This window comes from Rhinichthys klamathensis, unplaced genomic scaffold (genome assembly GCF_029890125.1).
Source record: "Rhinichthys klamathensis goyatoka isolate OS25496 unplaced genomic scaffold, OSU_Roscu_1.1 h1tg000094l_1, whole genome shotgun sequence".
Taxonomy (NCBI): domain Eukaryota; kingdom Metazoa; phylum Chordata; class Actinopteri; order Cypriniformes; family Leuciscidae; genus Rhinichthys; species Rhinichthys klamathensis.
In genome coordinates this window covers 1605533-1627935 of record NW_026606633.1, presented here as the reverse complement: position 1 = coordinate 1627935, position 22403 = coordinate 1605533, and the positions used below count along the sequence as shown (strand labels likewise).

The window sequence follows — 22403 nt, the reverse complement described above, 5'->3', positions numbered from 1 at the left end:
ATTTCTGTAATTATTTGTGACAAAGCTTTACCATGACTCATTTTGTGATTCCGTAACTTTCAATAACTGTTATGTTCTTCAATAAAAACAGTAGTTATTGATGGAGAAAAAAAATGTGATTGCAGTCATTTTGATTTGATGTGCTCTTTAGCATTTTAATTTAAAGCAGAGTTAGATTATTTGATCATATTATTATTATTTATCATAAGCTTGCTGTCTCCCTCTAGTGGACAAAAATGTAACTGCCATGTAATTGAACACCCCACAGGTGAACACAAAACATCAGGCTGAAAAGCTTGTTGACAAGACAAGCACTAAAAAAATAAACGTGTCAGTGAAGACGTCCATGGAATGTAAATGCAGAACCGATGACGGTAACTGGAATGACACCAATCCTGAAAAAGTTGGTGCATAACTTTAGAAAACTTTTTAACTTTTACAAGTATCGCATGTACCACTTAAAAACACCACAGGCCTAACTGGCCAAACAAGCTTCACTCACTTCACTATTTTAATAAAAAAATACTAATGCACGTGATGTACACAGAATAACGACACATTATAGTGGGGTGTAGTGGCTTAGTGGTTGAAAGGCTTTCAAGAACAGCTACTTTTGAGATTGTGCCCCTAATAAGGACATTTAACTTCAGCTTGCTCCAGTTTGGCTCTGGATCTGGATCTGCAAAAAGGATCTGCAAAACTTTCAAAAATCAGTATCTGTATCCTTTTCAAAAGGCACCTTGTTACGTTTTTATACAAACTAGATGCGTTTCTGATCTCTAGTGGAATCTTTTCAAATGTCTGGGAAAATTTCAGCAGAGCTTCAGAACTTCCTCATCTTGAATGTGTCACATAATTGTTGTCCTGTTTGAGTCGTCTCTCCGTGTGACAGTCCTGAGCTCATATTACACATACGACACACAAAGAGCCTCTTCTTGAGAATGTAAAAACAATGCAGAAACTCGCACCTCCAAAGTGCTGAGAAAAGAGCTCGTGATCACAGAGCAGCACAGTTTCTTATCTTCCTTGTTCCTGGTTGCAAAAGAAAGCATAAAGTTTCCTCTGCAGCGCGGCCTGGTCTGAATGTTGAGTGATTTTGAGTTTTTAACACTGGATGTGTCAGTTCAATCTTCCATTGCTCCCATAGCTGCTCGTCTCATCCTCATGTGTACCAATCAGCCCTCTGATGACCGCTAGACCTGAAGAGGCACAAATGGATTTGTAATAAGAACAAAGAGAAGGCACATAAGGATATAATGCAAATAAGTATTTAGATAAACGCTAACATCAAGCATGCATTGTTATTGCAAAAGGCTGTTTAACAGCGGGTGAACATGGGATTTGAACATGTTAACAAACATATAAAACTTAAATATGTTAAATGCAATCATTTTTTAAAATGCTGCTTTAGAATAATATTTATTGTGAAACTCGTTATACAAATAAATTTTTTAATTGGAAATGTTTTTATTCATATTTATAACGTTACACTATAATAGATAGTAACAAAACCCTAATACACAATCATTATTTTTCAGATATATTCCCCTCACTTATTTAATTTCAGAAAAACATGTTATTTATGTCAATTTAAATTGCAATTCACAATTTAATACAATCACTATTAAAGGGATAGTTCACCCAAAAATTACAATTCTACCATCAGTTACTCACCCTCAAATTGTTCCAAACCTGTATGAGTTTGTTTCGTCTGCTGAACACAAAAGATGATATTTTGAAGAATATGGGTAACCAAACAGTTGATGGACCCCAATGACAAAAATACTATGGAAGTCAATGGGTCCCATTAACTGTTACAGTAGGTAACTGACATTCTTCAAAATATCTTCTTTTGTGTTCAGCAGAAGAAATAAATAAAATAAAAATTTCACCCAGGTTTCTTCTAAAAATCTAGTTCCAGTTTTATTCTAGAACAAAGATCAGCAACCTTTCAGAAAATTTGTGTTACTAAGCCATCATATCCACCATTCAGGCTGAGCCGGATTCTGGTTAAACAACAACACATTTTGTGTAGGTTTCAAAAAAGTCCAAGACTCACGTTGGCGAATTGCAATGGGCCAGATGAGCATGGTTGAGAGACAGAGAGCAGCAACGGCAGCCACACCGGCAGTGACGATCACCATGACGTTTCGATAGAACCATTTGCAGTCAGAGTCCAGTGTGCTGTCAATAAAGACCAAAATAATGTGAGAAGCCAAGTAGAAACCTACATAAAACATGTGACAATGAATAGTTAGACTTTCACACTCAAACACACACATATAGGCCATCTGCAGCATACACATTACAACAGTCAGTGTCCCTATGAAACAAGTAGATTGTGCAGTCAAGATGGTATTTGCAGACAAGAAGGGTATTTAAATATTCTACATTCCCAGCCACTACAGTCAGGGGTCAGGAGGCTCTTTCATTGGAGATGCTGGATTGATTGTACTCACTGACAGGGATGTAAAGCCTGTATTATCATGACACCAAGTCCATTGGCCACCTTATCAGTGAAGCTCATTGCCCCATACACAAAAGCACCGCTTTGCTGTTAAAAGAAAGATCTTCATTAGAGTCACTGGCAGTCAACAGTTGGGAATAATTAAGATTTTTTTACATTTAAAAAAGTAGTCTCTTGTGCTTTGCAAGGCTGCGTTTATTTGATGAAAAATACAGTAAAACAGGAATATTATGAAATATTATTACAATTTGAAATAGCTGTGTTCTATTTGAATATTTAAAATGTTGTTATATGAACAAGAATTCAGTAAAATACACATCTACAGTATGTCAGTAATGGTTTTCAACTGACTCGTTACAAAGAACCAGTTTATTAAAGTAACTTGTTTGCGAGTCGGACATCACCATTCGTGCTGTGTTCGTTGCTGCACTGTGTACGTTAATGAGATATCTGACGAAACTTTATATTTTAGCGAGCTTGAACCACCAAGCTGATTACCAATTACTTGTATAAATCGCATCTGATGTGTTAGTTTGAAACAGATATTGTGCAGAGCCCCTCAAAAACAGTTTTCAAAAACATCACTTGATATACATTTATGCATATGATTATGATATCATCACATACTGTTTGATCTCCGATGAGATTGTTGGTCATGGACAGTGACATGACCAGAATGACAGCAGAGCCAGCTCCCAGCAGCACGGCGGCTCCGTAAACCCGCGGACCCATGTTTGTGTCCACCAAAGCCCAGAAGGAAAACACCATTATGGGCACAAGACCTAAAAAATAGGTCATCTGCAAAGGCAGAAATGACATATGAGGCATTTTGATTCACGGTATTTGGATAAAGCAGAGAAACAGTAAAAGCTCACAGAGGTGCCGATCTGTTTGTTAACAGGCTTCATAACCAGAGAAGACACCAACCCACTGACATACATGACCAGGGGAATAGTTGCAATGTAGTTCTGCAAAAAAGAGAGGATGTTCTGCTCATTTTTACATTCACTTCATTGTGCCAGAACATAACTGCCCAAACCAGCCTTACTGTACATATGTGGTATTGTAATTAAAAGTATATATACGCTATGTTAATGTGGTTTTCTTTGTGCACGCAATTTCAAGTCAGTGTGTACATATACTGTACAATACATGTAGTTTTCTTTGTACAAGCAATTGAAGTCAGTGTGTATATGTATATACAAACACACACACACATTTATATATATATTATACATTTACAAACTTGTTAAAGAACTATCTTAGATGCGATTAATCGATTTGACAGCACTAGTTTATATAAATATTTCTATTTAGCATTAATTTATTTTATTTCAGAGTAAGTTTTAGTCACTTTAGTACTTTAACTTGAACTATTTTTTATTTTAGTTAGATGCCAAGGAAACATTTCTAAATTTGTTAATGAGTTTTTTTTTAGTTTAGGATTTTAATTTTATTTGATTTCAGCTTTATTTCAAATAACAAGTTTATATTGAGAAGTGTCATGTTCCTCACCTTTGGCAGTGATAAGGAGTTTGTCAGATACATCGGGATGTACGTTTGGGACAAGTTTACAATCAGTCTAGTGCACATATATAATATGGCAACCTGGAGGTAGAAAAAAAAAATCTTTATTTTTATTAAGTAGCATACTGCGAATAATGTTTCATTATAAGACATCTTTTTTACATGTTTGTAGTTTCCATAAGGCATCTTGTGTGTCTGTGTGTTTTGTTCATAGTAAAAGTGCGAGGTCTTCATGGGATCACCTGATAGAAGGCAGGCTCGATGAACCAGTGTTTCCACTGGAGCAGGGCTCCGGAGGTCTGGGTTGGAGGCTGAGATTGTCCAGTCTCTTTAGTCTCCTGAGGTTGGACTTCCTTAGTGCCCACGTGAAAGATGATGGAGGTAACAGTACCGATGGCCCATACTATGAGCGCCAGATACTGTCCCAACAAATAAGATTAAGCCGATATTAAGAAGAAATTAACAAATATTTTGAAGAATGTTGGTAACCAAACAGTTTCAGTTCCCATTAACTTCCATTGTATTTTTGTATGAAGTCAATGGGACTTCAATGTTTGGTTTCCAACGTTCCTGTTTTTATGTTCCACAGAAGAAAGAAAGGCATACAGCCAGGTTTGTACATTAAGGTAAGTCAATGATGACAGAATTTTCATTTTAGTGTGGACCATCCCTTTAACTCTGAATGTAGGGTAAATGTCCTCAGCTTGATGGAGATCAATTTGAAGAGTTACTTATGATGTCGACAAGGGTATGAATATATTTGCATTTGCTCACTCTGAATGTGGGAACATCAAACCAGCTCAGATTCTGGGAAATAGATGGGTCTTCTGTCTGTTGGGATTGGAAATTGAACAAGAGCCAAGCCACAGCATACACCACAATGTTTGCCACCACTGTGAAAGCATACCTGTACAGGAAAGCAAACAACTCTTAAAGGGGTGGGATAATGTCATTTTCACAAGATGTAAAATAAATATCTGATGTCCCCAGAGTGTGTATGTGAAGTTTTAGTTCAACATTATAGCATGTTAAAGTTGTCACTTTTTGAGGGTGAGAAAAAACACACTGTTTTTGTGTTGGTCCGCTTAAATGCAAATGAGTTGCTGCTCCCGGCACAGAGGGCGGAGCTTCAACAACTTGTGTCCTTTTACCTCACACAGACATGCACTACAAATTTCAAAAACCTTTAGCCTTTTTTGTTCAAACCGGAGTCGTTATTTGTAGTTATCTTCTACTCATTGATTAGCATTTTCTGTCTTGATAATCTATAAATCGTGTTCCCGGGGGTGGGGTTTATGTAAATGTCAGGGTTGGTGATGTCACTAACCCCAGAGGAATGTCGTGTAGTCCCTACCAGTCTTTTGTTGTAGTCCTTAAAAATAAATTTCTTTCAAATAAAATATCTCCCTTTGCTTTGAACTTTGAGCATCGCTCAAACAGCAACATTACACACTAACTAGAGTTAGAAAAGTGAAATCATGATCAACCACCCCTTTAAATATCATCCATAACAAAGTTACATGAAGCAACAAACTGAAGTCCATGAAAAGCTATGCACAGATGAATAGTTCAAAATAAGATCAATAACATGCATTTAAAAATAGATAGGGTGAATAATTTCATGCCAACTTCAAAATAAGGAAACCGTTTTCTTGTGGTTTCCTCTTTTATTTCTAAGACAAAATGTATCCAACAGTGTCACTGAATAGCTTAAGACTTTGAGGTTTGTCAACACTACATTGGTTTACGTTGGTTATTTTAATTGAAGAGGAATGATACCTGTATGACGTTAGTTCCACTTTGGCGTGCTCGCATGTGACCAGCTCGGGAATAAGAGACAGGTGGGCTATTTGGGTAGCAGCCCAGCCAAATTGGAAGATGATCATGAATGGGATGAAGTAAATGAGTGTCGTCATCTGTGGGGTGCTCTCATCACACCCGATACAGGGGTTGAATATGAAGGGGAAGGAGGCAAACACACTTAAAGTTCCTGAGGGGAAATGGGCAGTAAACTGGACAATGAGTGCAGTGAAACTGAGTGACACTCAGAAAGTGACATAATTTGGACGTTTTTCTTATCTTTTCTTTTTTTTACAGCATGACAGTAAAGCTGATTCCATTTTGCCCATTTTGGTATGGGTGCATTTGTGCTCAATCAGTTACCTAAGTTACTGTGAGAAAAATAAAGATATAAAACCAATAATTTTGTTTAATCTGTGGTAAATATAAGTGTTTTTATAACTACAAACCAAATTTTGTCCCAAACTAGCGAGCTGCTACATATGCAAGTAAATTTAAATTAAAAATGTAAATAATCCTGTTACCTATTCTGGCATTTTTTAAAATACAATTTTGTCTTTGCAATATTACATATAATCACACAAATGGGGTTGGACAAAAGGTTTCTAAACAAATCTGAGTTTTAAACAAATTACGCTTCCACTTAGAAATCGGATTTAAAAACGGCTCAAATAAAATTTAGTTTGATTTCCTGAACTTCACGATCATTTTTTTGCCCATTTGTTGGCAAGTTTCAGGGCGCTATTTTGTACCCTATTTACATCTAACATTTCCCTGACTACAGATGACAAGTTTTCGCTTCTTTTTCCTATATGTTGACCATCATCATTTCAGATGGAGTAACGTTATACGGCTGGATCTACGTCAAGTAACACACAGCGGTAGTTTTTGCAGGGATTTTAAGTGGAATAGCCTAACGTTACACCTTCTACAGATCATTTTAAAGCTCCACGGCAACTTACTTTTATTATAGCCTGGAATTTTTTGAATGCAGAAAATATAGCAGACAAAAATATAAAAAAAAACGCGCGCTCCTCCACAGACCGCTTGATATAGTCTATTAATTTGTTACAAGTTTGAATTCACACTCTTACCCACTAAATGCCAGGTCTTTCTTTTACCATACTTTCCACATCCTGCCCTCCGGTCGGATTCGTATCCGACAAGCGGCGTGCAGATCCCGTCCACGATCTGTCCGAGCAGCAACAGCACACCTGCGTTCGTGTCATTGAACCCGAGAACCGAGTGATAATACACCAGTAAATACGTGAACCACATAGACGCGCAGAGGTCGTTAAAGAAATGTCCCACTGCGTACGTCAGTCGCCTGCACACTGGTAAAGTTAACGGCTGATCGGACATCGTGAATGAAGGAAACGATAAACGGAGTCAAGATAAAACAGATCTAAAACAGATTTAACAATGAGTCAGCCGACTAAATTGAATACCGAATCCCATAGAAAACGATGAAAATGATGCTTTAGTACTGAAATAAAAGTGAAATGGTTTCTGCCAGGGATTGTTTGTATCCAGCACTGCCCGTTTTCGGTTTTAATTCTCCATCTCACACCCACTCCATCTCGGAAAAGGGGATGTTATGAATTGATTTTCATAGACAGCAGCACAGCATAGGCCTACATGCCCTTTTAAAAAGAGGGAAAAGATTACAAAATCACCTTGGTGTGTCTTATCGAACACATGAGTTACATAGGCACATAGGCCTATCGAACACATGAGTTATGTTGCATGTATAATATAATGTTATTATACAATAACTATATATAATAATTGAGAACCTAATTATCATGAATATCAGATTGTTAACATATATTACAAAGGAAAAGTAATGGAAAATGTGTGAAGGCTGAACATTTTGCCTAGGATGAAAGACAAGATGCATGGAGGACCACAAATTATCACAACCACTTATTGAGGGTTTTGTGTAAATCTTTATAACTACTCCATTCATTGCCCATTCAAAAATTTTTTTTTTAAGTTTTTATAGATGAATGTATTTGTAAATAAATGTATTAATGCCTATTTCAATTGTACAATTAGTTAATGAAATACTTTATTACTATTTCCGTGAAACTTGTGGTCCTCCATACAGTTCCCAAAGTACAAATTTAGCACCTATTAAGTAACACTATTGCTAATAAATGACTAAACCAATCACCTGATAACTTCTTTTTTTACACCTCACAAGATCTGACACATATGACAAGACAGTCTGAACATCATAAGACATGACAGCACAGACACATAGGACATTCATGTAAAGTGTTGATGTCACAATGGGCCTAATATGAATGACCTGATAATCTATTGGGATTGGTGGTACTGATGTTGAAGATAAAATACAATTTAGACAGTAGGTACATTGAGTTAGAAGCTCTTGAATTACAAACCCTTATTAAATTCTAATTTTGTTCTATCCATAGGCCAATATTGTTTTTGTTCTATATACACACTCAGACATGCTTGTTTGGATATGTGGTTTACGAGGACTCTCCATAGAGATAATGGCTTTATACTGAGCTAATCAAATGTTATATCCCCTTACTCCAAACATACCCATCACAGAAAACTTTCAGCATTTTTTGAACAAAACACTGTTCAGTATGTTAAGGCCATTTGGTTTACGAGGTGACAGGAAGTGTTTACGTTGTAATATGCATGTCATTTACACATTTGTGTCCTCATAAACCATTTATACAAGCACGCACGCACACACCACAGGTCACTTTATTTGGTACACCTGTTCAACTGCTCATTAACACACATCTAATCAGTCAATCCCATGGCAACAACTCAATACTTTCAGGTATGTAGACATGGTCAAGATGATCTGCTGAAGTTCAAACTGAGCATCAGAATGGGGAAGAAAAGTGATTCAAGGGACTTTGAACATGGCATGGTTGTTGTTGCCAGACGGGCTGGTCTGAGTATTTCAGAAACTGCTGATCTAACTGGGATTTTCATGCACAACCATCTCTTGGGTTTACAGAGAATGGTCCCAAAAAAAGAAAATCTCCAGTGAGTGGCAGTTCCGTGGATGAAAATGCCTTGTTGATGCCAGAGGTAGTGGAGAATGGCTAGACTGGTTTGAGCTGATAGGAAGGCAACAGTAACTCAAATAACCACTTGCTACAACAGAGGTCTGCAGAAGAGCATCTCTGAACGCACAACACTTGAAACTTGAAGCAGACGGGCTTCAGCAGCAGAACAACACACCAGGTGCCACTCCTGTCAGCTGACAACAAGAAACTGAGGCTACAATTCACATGGCTCACCAAAATTAGACAATAGAAGATTGGAAAAACGTTGCCTAGTCTGATGAGTCTCGATTTCTCCTGCAACATTTAGATGGTAGGATCAGATTCATCCTGACTTCTATCAACGTCTCAGGCTGTTAGTGGTGGTGTAATGGTGTGAGGGATGTTTTCTTAGCACACTTTGGGTCCCTTAGCACCAATTGAGCATAGTTTAAATGTCACAGCCTACCTGAGTATTGTTGCTGACCACGTCCATCCCTTTATGACCAGTGTACCCATCTTCTGATGGCTACATTCAGCAGGATAATGCACCATGTCACAAAGCTCAAATCATCTCAAACTGGTTTCTTGAAAAGGACAATAAGTTCACTAAACTCAAATGGCCTCTACAGCATGGATGTGCAGCTGACAAATCTGTAATCCTATAATGTCAATTTTAATGGCACCTTGTTGAATCTATGCCATGAAGAATTAAGGAAGTTCTGAAAGCAAAAGAGGGTCCAACCCGGTACAAGCAAGGTGTGCCTAATAAAGTTGCCGTTGTGTGTATATTTTTAACAATAATGAAATATATATACAATAGAAATAGATATACAATATATTTTTAAACAATAATTGATTTAGAACTAAAACACACCTTAAGCTGAGAAATATACAACACAAGCCATTCACATCCACACGTAAAAAACAAAAACAAACAAAAAAACAATGCTATCACTCAAAAAAAATTCAGTGCAGGACACTTGCTTAAATTTTAAACATTTTACTTGGAAAGGCACAAACTATGATTTCCTGGTAAATAAATTTTGATGTGAGAAATAAAACTGAAGTACATTTTTCCTTCTTTTCCTTTACCGGTCCTTGAACAGATATCGGCTCTGTGCGGGACCATTCCAACATCAGTTGTCTGACGTTTTTCTCATCGTTTCATTGCAAGCCCACTGTGTTGTGTTCTTTTTTCCCCCAAAAGTGCAATAACAACGACAAGATAATAATATCCATTTGTCTCTCCTTCGCCCACAGTACCTGAGGCCAGTAACTGTGCTACAGAGTCCACAATGAGAAGAATTTATATTTAAAAATGACAACAACAAAAAAAGAAGGACAAAAAGAAAGCATTTCCAGGACACAACAACTGCTTTACAACCCAGGGATTCCTGTCCAAAAAAAAATAATAAAAAAAAAATCACAGAAAAAAAAAAAAGACTCCAGAGTGTGGTTGAGATGAAATGTGTCCTGTTATTTTGTAATTTGGTGGGGTTCATTCCCAGTGCAGAGGCGACTCCTGCCCTCATGCTTTTGTCAGAAATAAAAAATATTTTTAAGAAAACTTAAATCATCCGTTCACTGATGTTTTCATCCCCTGATCAATGAACAATAAATGCTCTGCATGGAATCTAGTATACAACGTGTGCCACAGCTGTTCACACCACTGGGGTTCTTATATATAATCAATTACTCTCATATCACGTACTTTTCATCTTTTTGAATGTTTATGTGTGATTTCCTTTTTATTTCTTTTTACACATCTTGTATCATATATCTTCATTTATTCTCTTTTTTGAAGGAACCAGAGTCTGTTGGACAGTCAACAAAATTCCTTTGCACTCCATTAAGTGGTGAAGCATCTATGAAAGAAAGTGTGATAGGAACAGAGAGAGAGAGAGAGAGAGAGAGAGAGAGAGAGAGAGAGAAAGAAAGAGAAAGAGAGAGAGAGAGAGAGATCTGTGTATTTTCTTGCATTTCAAACTTAACAGTGACCAGAATGTATCAAGTTCTTTTCAAAGAGTGGGCTTCACTTGTGCCTTTGAAGAGCTTTCCTCTTTCTTCTTTTAAAAAAACAACAGCACCTGAAAGAAAATCAGAGCAAAAATTACAACAGACACACACACACACACACACACAAAAAAAAGTGTCTTGATAAGTTGAATTCGGTTATAAATTGAAGAGCGCTGAGGCATAATGAGGAACATTAAATCAGTACAGGGACATTCACACAGCAATATGCCAAGACAAAATGAACATACATAATTCATTTACGAGCTACGAGCAGTAATGCAAAAATTAGTATATCCAGCATTCTGACATATTTACGCAAATAAGGAGTTACAACAAATGGGAGTGAAGACAGCAGTCAAGTATACTCAAGTTGTCCATTTTACACTGATTAATTTGACTGTTATGATTCATTATCAATCAAATACAGGGATAATTAAAAAAAAGAAAATAATGCATGGAAAAGTGTCAGCAACGATATGATGGATTATTCTCTGACATTTGGATTCAAATGCTTTTATCTGGTAATTTTAAGCAAAAAGGAAACATTGTTTTTTCATTGTCATGGTTTACATCCCATTTGAGATCATATTTCAAAGCTATAGTTCAGTAGGAACGCCTACTAGGAACACATTTGTGGGACTTACTTTGTGTCGTCTGCCACTTCTACCTCAGCGGGTGCAGTGATGGGAGCATTGGAGTGTCCTGCGGTCGGGTCGTCTGTGTTCAGCTCTCCATTTGTGGAGCTCATGACCTGAGGATCGCACAGAAACAAAATAAACATTTCATACAATCACCACAACTGAAACATTTTCTTTACATAATTTGTCAAAATTATAAAAAGTCAGAATTCACACAAGAATTGTGTGTGTCCTGTAATAAAAAAGTTCCCGAAAACTGTTGATGGCAAACACTGAAGATTGAAGACTTAGACCAAAAGAGCACACTTCTTTCAGAGTATGTGATATACTCTAATAAACACATGCACTGACTCTTATTTCATCAAAATTACATTTGATATATATATATATATATGAATATATAAAAGAACAAAAAACATATGGAAACATCCTGTTTCCTGCACTGATGTGCACATGCCTATACAATAAATATGTGATCATTCAAATAAAACATTAAATGACATTTAATTAAACATGTGACTATACTGCAACATTCCTGTTCTCTAAATACTTTAGGGTTTGGGCTTTTTTTGGGCCTGAATAATATTCAACCCCTATGAAAGCCATTTTGTAAAACTTGAGGAACTGGCATCTTTGTGCTGAGGCAGTGTCAATACATCTAGACAGCAGTAAAACTACACTGCTGGGAATTTGACACTGCAAACCTCTGAAAAAAAAAATCTCTGAAATAACTAGAACAGACTTAAAAAACTAAACTAAATTGAAAATAAATGGGATACCATTCCAAAAACCAACACTAGGTGGCACATGTGCTTCATCAAGCACATTTACCGTTTAAGAGTTTTTCTTTCAAATCTATCAGCATCCATTAGATCCTATCACATCATGAGCTGCTCTCAAACTAAAACGCTTGATGGCTTCTATTTTAAAACACACTGTATCTCCAAAGAAACGTCACTACTGCCATCTGTGGTGTGTTCAGAGCCTAAAGGAGCCAAGCTGAGCGTCACAGATGAATGTGTGCGCGAAAAGCAGATAGAGAAGCAGCCATGCTCACTCATAAAGTAGCATGACGTGCGAGCAGTACCTGCACTGAGCCCCCCAGCCTCTCGGCCGTGAGATGCGACCCCAGAGTCTCCTTATTGGTCACTGAAGTGGGCTGGGACTCACTTCCTTTGAGTTCGGGTGACTGATCGACAGTGGAAGAGCATTTTGGATAAGAAAGCGTGGAGAATGGGGCGGGTTGAGGTGGAGATTTTGAGGTATGATGGGAAGGGGCCGGTGGGTGAGTGAGTAAACAAACAAACGAAAAATTCAACATTAAAAAGGAGACATCTCACATGCTGAAGCTTGCTCAATTACTAATATAAACGTTAATAGTGAATGACACAAGCTAATGGAAATAAAGAAAAACCAGAGTGAGAGAAAAATAAAAGTAAACATGCAGAGTTAAGACAGGCTTCTATTAGAAATCAATGTGAGATTTGACAAATTATGACATGAACACGACCGTTAAACATCACTTAACCTTGTTTTTAAAAGACATGCGAGCGCAAGCAAAAGGGCACATACACGTACAATAATTTTCCAACAGACTGTTAAGCTCATTTTATGCTTATGTAGAGACACTCATCACCAGGGGTTAAACTAAGATTTTTAAGATTTTAGAGCATTATGCTTTTAATAAACCAAGCAAAACTGCAAATGTACGTGAGCGGATGTAAATCAGGATGCATTTGATACATTAGAGGATGGATATTGGGAACGGAAGCAAATTTTGGCTACATTTTATTTTGTGATTTCATTGAAACATGGATGAGCGACAGAGAAATGTATATGCCGGAATGACTTAATGAAGGCAAGTACACAATGACTGGAAAGAGACTAATTTGAAATGTGCACTACCGGTCAGAAGGTTTTTTTTTCAAAGAAATGTATACTTTTATTCAACAAGGATGCAATATATTGTTTAAAAGTGACAGTAAAGTCATTTATAAATGTTACAAAAGATTTCCATTTAAAAAAGCTGTTCTTTTGGGCTCTCAGTTCATCAAAAAAAAAAAAAAAATCCTGAAAAAACGCATCACGGTTTCCACAAAAATATTAAGCAGCACAACTGTTTTCAACATTGAAAATGTTGATAATGTTTCTTTAGCACCAAATCAGCATATTAGAATAATTTCTGAAGGATCATGTGACTCTGAAGACTGGAGTAATGGCTGCTAAAAAGTCAGTTTTGCATCACAAGAATAAATTACATTTTTAAATATTTTAAAATAGAAAACTGTTATTTTAAATTGTAATAATATTTCACAATATTAGAGTTATTACCATATTTTGATCAAATGCATGAAGCCTTAATGAGCATTAGAGATGTTTCAAAAACATAAAAAAATCTAACATTTTTTAACAGTACGGTAGTATATTATCAAGACATCTTTGCCCTGTCCACATTGTCACAATCATTATATCAGGACAAATAAAATATTTATAGCCATTTAACATTTATGCTCTACAGAAAATGCAGACAGTGCTGATACCACTGCTGAACCAAAAGCATTTGGATTCAGCAGCAGGGAACTTTGTCTCTAAGCAACTGGCCACTAAAGCAGATTTGTTTACACCAAGCAATGCACAACTAACCAGCCTTCCATTCCACTAATTAATCACATGAATGATGTTCAGAAAGTACCATCACACAAAACTTGAGCAACTCCTCAGACAACTTCTTCTGTGTCATCAATTTGTACGTTCAAAAGTGCCAGGGCTTATTCTGATTGATCACATGTCAAAAGAGGAAAAGTGGGCAGAACACTTGCCTGGAGTGCGTATATTGTATCTGGCCATGAGTTCGAGTGAGTAAGATACCTCCTGGACTCACCTACAGTGAGATGTACTCTAGGGTGATTAAGATCTATAGTGTACTTCCCTGAGGTAGATATAGATTATTTGTGCACCCAACTCACCTGGTTTTTGGTCTGGGGTTGTGCTTTGTCTCTGCTGCTCGGCTGGGGTGTGTCTGTGGGGATGGGGCCTATAGGTGTGGGCTGAAAGAGACAGCAATGATCTCATCGTTGAGCATGTCTCACACACACGCATACACTTACAAACAAACCCAACACAGCATGACAAAGGCATTTGACAGTTGAAAATGCACAAGGACAGCATTTAAGAAGTGCCTGTGGAGGAAACAAACACTCACGAGAGGCTTGCCGACCCAGTCGTACTCGTAATCAAACACATAGCCATTCTTGTCGAAGAGGTCTGTGAAGAGCTTCCTCAGGTAGTCGTAATCTGGTTTCTCAAAGAAGTCCAGTCTTCTCACATATCTCAGATAAGTGGCCATCTCCTCTACAGTGTGTAAAAACAGGAATGGCATTAGTTCGGGGAAACGCTTCGCACACTACTGTGCTTGACATAACCAAATCGATGCAACTAACCTGGGAAACTTTCACATAGCACTTCGATCGGTGTAGCTCGCTTGGTGTCGCCAATTTTCTGGTATCGCTCTTTCAGTGTGTCCGCCTGTTTAGGAAACACAGATGATTTCACAACCACAAACTCCTCACAACTGACAAAAAACCTGGCTGAAATGTAATTAAGCATTAGCAACATACAAATCCAGGGCAAGATTTTGCCTGAGGCTAGTTTTATTGAATAGGTGAGGACGCATACACAAAGTGAGATCGTTTTACTATTTTTTTTTCATTCTCACCCTACTGTCATCATGTGCCTTCCATGTAATCCATGAAAGTGATGAATTAACAATGGTGTGAGAGACATCAGCAGGCAAATGCAGAACTTCTAACACCTGTGTGCGTTCAGAAGCAACCGCTACAGCCATGTGACTTATCACACTATGACACATGTCTGAGCAACTGAAGTACAACACGAGCAGCTGATATCTGCATTTGTTGCCATGTCATCACACTTCTCAGTTACACTGCAGTTCAAAAATGTGGTGTCAGTAAGATTTTTACTTAAAATTAATACTGTTATTCAGCATGGATGCATTAAAATGATCAAAAAAGAAATTATTATGATGTTATGATTAAAATGCATTTATGATGTTAGGGAGAAGAAAAAAATAAATTTTAAATAAATGCTGCCAGTTGAACTATACTCAAACAATCCTGAAAAAGTATCAGTTTCCACAAAATTATTAAGCATCACAACTTGTTTCAACATTGATAAGAAATGCTTCTTGAGCACCAAATCAGCGTATATTAGAATGATTTCTGAAGGATCATGTGACACTGCAGACTGGAGTAATAATGCTGAAAATTCTGATTTCTCATCACAGGAAGAAAATAATAAAAATAATAAAATGGTAAATGATTATTTTAAACTTTAATAATATTTCCCAAAATGACAGTATTTTGGATCAAATAAATGCAGCCATTTTACCAACCCCAAACCTTTAAGCAGTAGTGCTGAAACCTGTGGGTTACTTTATTAATCCCACAAAAAAGGTTGCAAGGTTCAAAACTATTGTAACTCTTTCTACATTGGTTTCCACAGACTGCGTTAGCTCGCCTGCGATTGGTGCAAAATGCAGCAGCATGGCTTTAAAGCGGTACTAGAAAAAGGGACCATATTACTCCAATACTAGGATCTTTACATTGTCTTCCTCTGAAATTTAGGATTGATCTCAAAATTCTACTTTATGTTTACAAGGCACTAGCAGGCCAATGCGCCCCAGTATATCAGTACATCTTCCTTCACTCTCCCTCTAGAGCACTTAATAGGTCCTAAACTTTGGAATGGTCTCCCGGTCCATGTGACATTAGCTAAATCAATTCCCACTTTTATATTATAATTTAAAAACCTTTGAACAGTCTTTCTTATATGCTGAGATGGTGTGTGCTTATTGTTCTTTTTTTATACGCTGTGATGGCTTTTCCCCCATTTTTTTTCTTGTAAAGTACTTTGGGTCAACGCTTGTTTTTAAATGTGCTATATAAATAAAGTTGATTGATTAATTGATTGATTCAAAACACACCAACATAGGGCTGTGAGAATAATCATAATTGATTTCTGATTTCGGCTTCCAACGATTATGAAAACAAGATAATTGAGGTAAAATGATTATTGCATTCAGTCCAGCGCACCTTCCTTTCCTTCACAGAGGTGCGCTTTCATCCCACCCTAAAAGCCCAAAATTAACATCGAAATCAGCCAAATAAGTGTGTTGTAAAATGCAGTCTACTGTTGCTAAACTGCGGGGCGTGTTTGATATTAAACAGTGTTATTAAAAGCGAATTAAGCTGCAAAAAAGACTGTTCCCCAGGCGGCTTTCTGGAGTCTGAGCCGAACGCGGATAAGCAAATGTGCTTTGGATACATGCCTAAACGTGTACACAAAAATGTCAAAATGCCTTTTTGGAGAGTATTTATGTAAACTTAAGTAGCTTTAATAAGGATTAATCTATAATTAAAGCGTACAGCAAATTTGACTTTTTTGTTGTCGGCTATTACTTATCTGAATACCACTGTTAGTACATCTTCCTTAAATTATACACCGTTTATTTAATTTGTATTGTTATCTGTCCATTTTGTTTGTAATTAGTTTATTTGTTCTTGTTGTATTGCTGACTTTTTACTTGTCTTATGTAATTGTCTAGTTATTAGTTAACCTAGTAGGCTATTAGTTTTTGCTGAAGAATCAATAATTGTGAAATCTCACTGATATTTATAATGACATTGCCTACTAATAATAGTGTTAAATAATCGTGATTTCAATATTGACCAAAAATAATCCTTTATGATCTTAATGATTAAGATTTTTGCCACAATCGAGCAGCCCTACTCCGTCATGAGGTAAAGATGTGAAAATGGAGAAACCATCTCAAGAAATGATGAACAAACTGTTAGGAGGTAGAAAGAACAAACCTTCAAGCCCTGCCAGGGCAAACTGCCTCTTAGAAAGTACATAAACATATGGCCCAGTGCTTCTAGGTCGTCCCTTCTGCTTTGTTCTGAGGGGGAAGAAAAACATCAACTGTTATATGTCACACTGATGGATGCAACAGGTACATTTTCACTGTTATATGAGACGGATATATTTAAAACTTCATGATTAAGAGGGTTACATAAATATGGCCTTGTTTACACTGTCAATGAAATGTGACCCAACTCCGATTTTTTGCTCATATGCGAGACAGATCGGATGTGTTCTATGACCGTGTAAACAAGAAAAAAACGCATGCATTCAGATATTTCGAGATCGGTTTCAGGCCTCATTCATATAAGGAAAAAAATCTGATATAAATCAGATATGTGCCAATGCGACTGTCATGTAAACAGGCAGATCGGATTTTCTGAGGCATTAGGCTACATCTCCGCAATTTAATGATGAGACTAACCCCGACGCGCATCTGTGAAGGGACGGATGGCCCAACAAAACGTCGTGTCGTCGTAGGAGATGTGGACAAACGTTGACACAACATATCAAAGGTTGGCTTGCTCATCCTAAAATTTCGGACTCACTGCTCCTCGTTAAAGACCGCCACAATATGCTCCCACCAGTCTTGAGAACTCTCTCGCACACAAAAACTGAAGCATATGCGCAATAATGATGGCCCTTTTCGTCCTCCTCCACCTCAAAATCATGGTGATGTTTGGCGAACTTCACAAAGGCTTTATCGCAAAGCTATCATCAAGCATATTTCACGTTCGTCCATCTGTGCAAGAACCCCTTTAAGCATGCGCAATGTTTCAGATAGTATGGCAAGAGTAAACACATGAATCGGATATGGGTCACAATTGAAAGAACGTGTAAACGGACGGTCGACAAAATCGGATATAGGCAACAAATCAGAATTGGGCATCAAGACCTGCAGTGTAAACGAGGCCTATGAGTCACTCAGGAAAGTGAAATTATGTACATTCTTTAAGGTGGGTTGGTGATTTTATTATTTCCCCCCTTAGAAATCAGTTTTAAAAAGACATCCAGAAAATGAACTTAGGAAAATGAAAGGAACGAGTTTAAAGTGCATGTATACCTTTTCCCAAATGTGTGTTTATACTCATATATCGGGCAGTGCCAGTCAGGCTCTTATGCTCTCGGTATGGGATGTGTTTTTTGGTCTCGGGGTCTATGTATTCTTTGGCAAGCCCGAAGTCGATGATATGAATGGTGTGCTGCCTCTTGGACCCCGGCCGCCCCACCAAAAAATTCTCTGGCTTGACGTCTCGATATATCAAGCTCCGTGTGTGAACAAACTCCATCCGTGTTATCTGAAAAAACAAGGAAGATTGTGGTTGAGGACATTCTGCACCAAAAAACATAAAAAAATATACCACAAAAACATGACTGAGCTGAACGATTCCTAGAAATCATTTAGAAAACATACATTTAGGATTTCTTTTGGCTGAGACAAGCCAGAATTGCTGAAAGAGGCTAACTGGCTCTCTGACCGGATGCTTACCAGTTGAATAGCTATCATTAGGACGGTCTTGAGGGAGAAAGTGCGGTCACAGAGATCAAACAGGTCCTCCAGACTGGGCCCAAGCAGTTCCAGAACCATAGCGTTGTACTTCCCGCAAGGCCCGAAGTAGAAGACCTGAGGAACTCCCTCTGCAAAGACAAAATGATCATTTAACAACCCAGTGAAATGGAAACAGAGAAACTCACCTCTCAAACATTCACATTTAAGAAGCTTTTGTCCTTCAGGAAAACAGTTTTGTATTATTTTCTTAACACCACCAAATGTTTAGCCTGCTGTTCACAGCCAGTAGAGGACACCGTCTCTGACAAGACCCATAATGACAACACCTTGAACAAAACATGACTAACAAGCCCTGGGAGAGAGAGGGCACCATGCAATTCATTAAAGCAGCGACTATCTTGCCCTCACCGAGTTTACAGAGGACTGTAAAACATCTCATCTATCCCGTGCACACAACACGTTCTCTCCCACATTAAATACTCAAAACACTATGGAGTCTGGTGCTTCCTGGCCAAGGTACAGGCCTCAGGTCTTTCCCTTTACACATTCAACACTGTGCTCAGTCCGGTGACACTGTGCTGCGTCATCCTAAACTACACCGGAGAGGCATTGTTCGTGTATTCTGACAGATTTCATTAAGTTTGTTGAAGAATATGAACCGTGCCTTTGAAGATTCTCCAAATCAGTCACTCCAAGACTTTATTAATTGACCAAAGCCAGTTGCCTCAATGAGATTATTTCACTATAAGCCTTGCCACACCCAAAACTCTTTTTTCTGTTACTATGGGTATGACTCTGAAAGGATGACTTGAACATCATTCAACAGAACTGTTTTGCTTCCAGAACTGTTTGAGGCTTCAAATGGTAGCACAGTAGAGGTGGGTGATATACCGGCTGAAGCTACATATGCTGGTGTACATTTTCAATTTTTACAGCAATTATGCAAAACAGTGCTTTTATGGCCGTTCAATCAAAGAGCTTTCATATTAAAGAAAAAAAGGTTGGACACCCTTGGATATTGCTGCTAATGCTAACATGATCGAACTTTCTTACCTGCTGCCGCTATTAAGCATGGAGATAGAGGTGATAGTACAGAGTAAATAACTTCAGAAATTAAACAAAATATATTGGGCCAACCACTCTTTATCTAGTAATTGTATAAAGTAATTGTATATAGTCAGCAAAACTTCCCAATAAAGTTTGAGGGAGTGAAGGGCAGGTTTGCAAACTTTTATCAAATAAAAAGAGAGAAGGCTATATTTTTATGGGTATATCTTGGGTTGAAATTAGTGATGTCAGGCAGATATATTTACGGTAAATAAATAACTTAAAATTAAAATAAATAATAATAAACGGCATTAAAATAGAGAAAATCCTTCAAATATGCGAATATATGTAAATACAAATATCTAAATTATAATAAAATATTACAATAAACAAAATAACAATATTATTAATAACAAAATATATGTAATCAAATATTTAATATTTTTAAGGATACTGTGCTATAAAATTGTGTTTATATCATCCACCCCTAGCACCATGTAGCACACAAAAATAAAACACTACTTAAAGTGCATTGTTACAGACCAAAGCAAATAGTCTGGTACAAATAACAGGTGTTGTGCAGGATTAGTTTTTTTTATGCTGTCCCAAAAAAAGCTGTGACTCCACAAAACAAGACCTCAAGGACACACAGTTCTTAACTGCTCCCCACTGCCAGTGTTTCCAATTCAATTCCAGGTCGCCTGTGCCAGATCCCACGTGTGTGTTCTTTGGTCCAATGGTCAGATGCAGAGGCACATGAGACACTGAGCCTAGGAAAGCCCAGCTCCAGGGGGGATTATAGAAGGATTTACCTGATCGGCAAACGTCATTCCCACGGGTGGGGGTGCCGAACACGCGCACACACCTGCCTGCACTTTAGCCAGCCGGATCTGTTTGGAAACCACAGCGATGATGGATGTGCCCATGGCAAGACTGCAGCCAGGAAGCTGACTCATCAAAGCACCAGATCCAAGGTTTTAAACCCAACGCCAACTCGGCAATCAGAGGGAGGAAAATTACAACCATGCGCAGCTAGAACACTTCCTTGAATTGTAAACAAGGCCATCGTAAGTTCTTAAAGTGTTTCAAATTATACCAAAGAAATGTGAAATTTGAACAATTATTATAGTGGCAGAAAGCAGGAATATGAGAGGAAGCACAGTCCATTTTATCCATGCAGTACGCAAAATAAAACTGTACAACAGAGGGGCCTGAGATGAGTAGTAAATACAAAAGGCCATAAACGTATTTAGATACTTTTGTACACACTTATAATGTCACTTATAAGTCACTTATAATGTCTCGCTTATAATGTCTCATCGGAATGAACCGATAACATTCTAACTAATACCAATAATTTGGTAATTATGTTATGGCAGATAACTGATAAAATGCTAATAATAAATCAACCTAAAATAAACCTAAAAACTATATTTTTTGTCAATTCAATTTAGGCATCACAACAATGTTGTACAATATGAAATATTGACACCAAAAGTCATCTAAAAATAGGCAGAAACAATAAAACAACAACTAAACTAAATATATGAATAAAAGTACAACTAAATAAATGCATAAATAAACAAAAAGACTAGAGTTTCTCAAAGCTATTCGTTGCATCTGAAATTGCATACTGTGTAAAGTACATTTCAATTCAAATGTAGTACCTATTATCATGAAAATAATATGTTCTATATGGTATGAATATGGCCAGTATGAATGAAATTCTGACGTACTACATCCACCATGTTGTTACTGTCACGTGACCTACCAGTGTCAGTTGCGTCGCTTCACTTCCATTTATAAATCCTCTCCCGTGGCCTCATGGGATGGTAAAGTGTCCATTGAATGTGCACCTCAGAATCTTGGTCGAAGTAGTAGGTCATCTGGGTACTGGGTAACTGTTTTCGATTACTATGTATTCGGACATACTACTCTTTTGGCATACTGTTTTTTGAATACTATATGGAAGGGAAAGGGAAGTATTTGATTTTGGATGCAGCGATTGTAAAAAAAAAAAAAAAATTGCACACCGTTCCAATTTTACCAACCTCTGTGCAGCGACGCTAGAGTTCAACAAGGAGATTTTCTGCCATTTCAAAACCCACTTGCTCACATCACTAACAGAGCCTGAGTGAAAACAACACAACTCATTGTTCATCAAACACACGTCCTCTCAGCGCAGACGCACTGGAATGTCAAAGTTAGCACACATGCCCGAATGAATACTTGCATATTAAAGATTCAGCATGCAGCAGGAGAACAACAAGGCCCTGATTCCATTACCGGGACAGTGGAGAAGAATCAGGGACTGAAACGTGATCGTTCCGGGCGGCGCAAGTCCCAGTGTGATTCGGGAGATGAGAGGGCTGGGGTTATCTGCCCTGCTGCATAAAACATCCACAGCCTGCACTGCAGAG

The 22403-nt window shown here is 37.6% G+C and overlaps 2 protein-coding genes across 4 annotated transcripts in view; both read right to left on the bottom strand.

The window, feature by feature from the left end:
• Nucleotides 1-917: 917 nt before the first annotated feature.
• mfsd12b (major facilitator superfamily domain containing 12b) lies at nucleotides 918-7156 on the bottom strand. Its single transcript, XM_056252388.1, has 10 exons — nucleotides 6889-7156; nucleotides 5774-5984; nucleotides 4769-4901; nucleotides 4237-4413; nucleotides 3983-4075; nucleotides 3343-3435; nucleotides 3095-3265; nucleotides 2460-2554; nucleotides 2060-2184; nucleotides 918-1199 (listed from the first exon to the last, which is right to left on the bottom strand). The coding sequence occupies exons 1-10, from the start codon at nucleotides 7154-7156 to the stop codon at nucleotides 1120-1122; spliced, it is 1446 nt and encodes a 481-aa protein (XP_056108363.1). The 3' UTR covers nucleotides 918-1119.
• Nucleotides 7157-10288: 3132 nt separating this feature from the next.
• The window catches only part of csnk1g2b (casein kinase 1, gamma 2b), a 32887-nt gene continuing 20772 nt past the window's right edge, over nucleotides 10289-22403 (bottom strand). For 2 of the 3 annotated variants that reach the window (XM_056252385.1, XM_056252384.1), the window contains exons 4-12: nucleotides 18916-19064; nucleotides 18490-18724; nucleotides 17378-17463; nucleotides 14927-15011; nucleotides 14689-14837; nucleotides 14453-14533; nucleotides 12574-12675; nucleotides 11493-11599; nucleotides 10289-10919 (exon numbers count right to left, since the gene is read on the bottom strand). In XM_056252385.1, coding sequence (XP_056108360.1) covers nucleotides 10865-10919; nucleotides 11493-11599; nucleotides 12574-12675; nucleotides 14453-14533; nucleotides 14689-14837; nucleotides 14927-15011; nucleotides 17378-17463; nucleotides 18490-18724; nucleotides 18916-19064 — 1049 coding nt within the window. In that variant the 3' untranslated portion in view covers nucleotides 10289-10864. The remainder of the gene's footprint in view (nucleotides 10920-11492; nucleotides 11600-12573; nucleotides 12676-14452; nucleotides 14534-14688; nucleotides 14838-14926; nucleotides 15012-17377; nucleotides 17464-18489; nucleotides 18725-18915; nucleotides 19065-22403) is intronic. The other variant, XM_056252387.1, reaches the window with a different exon arrangement.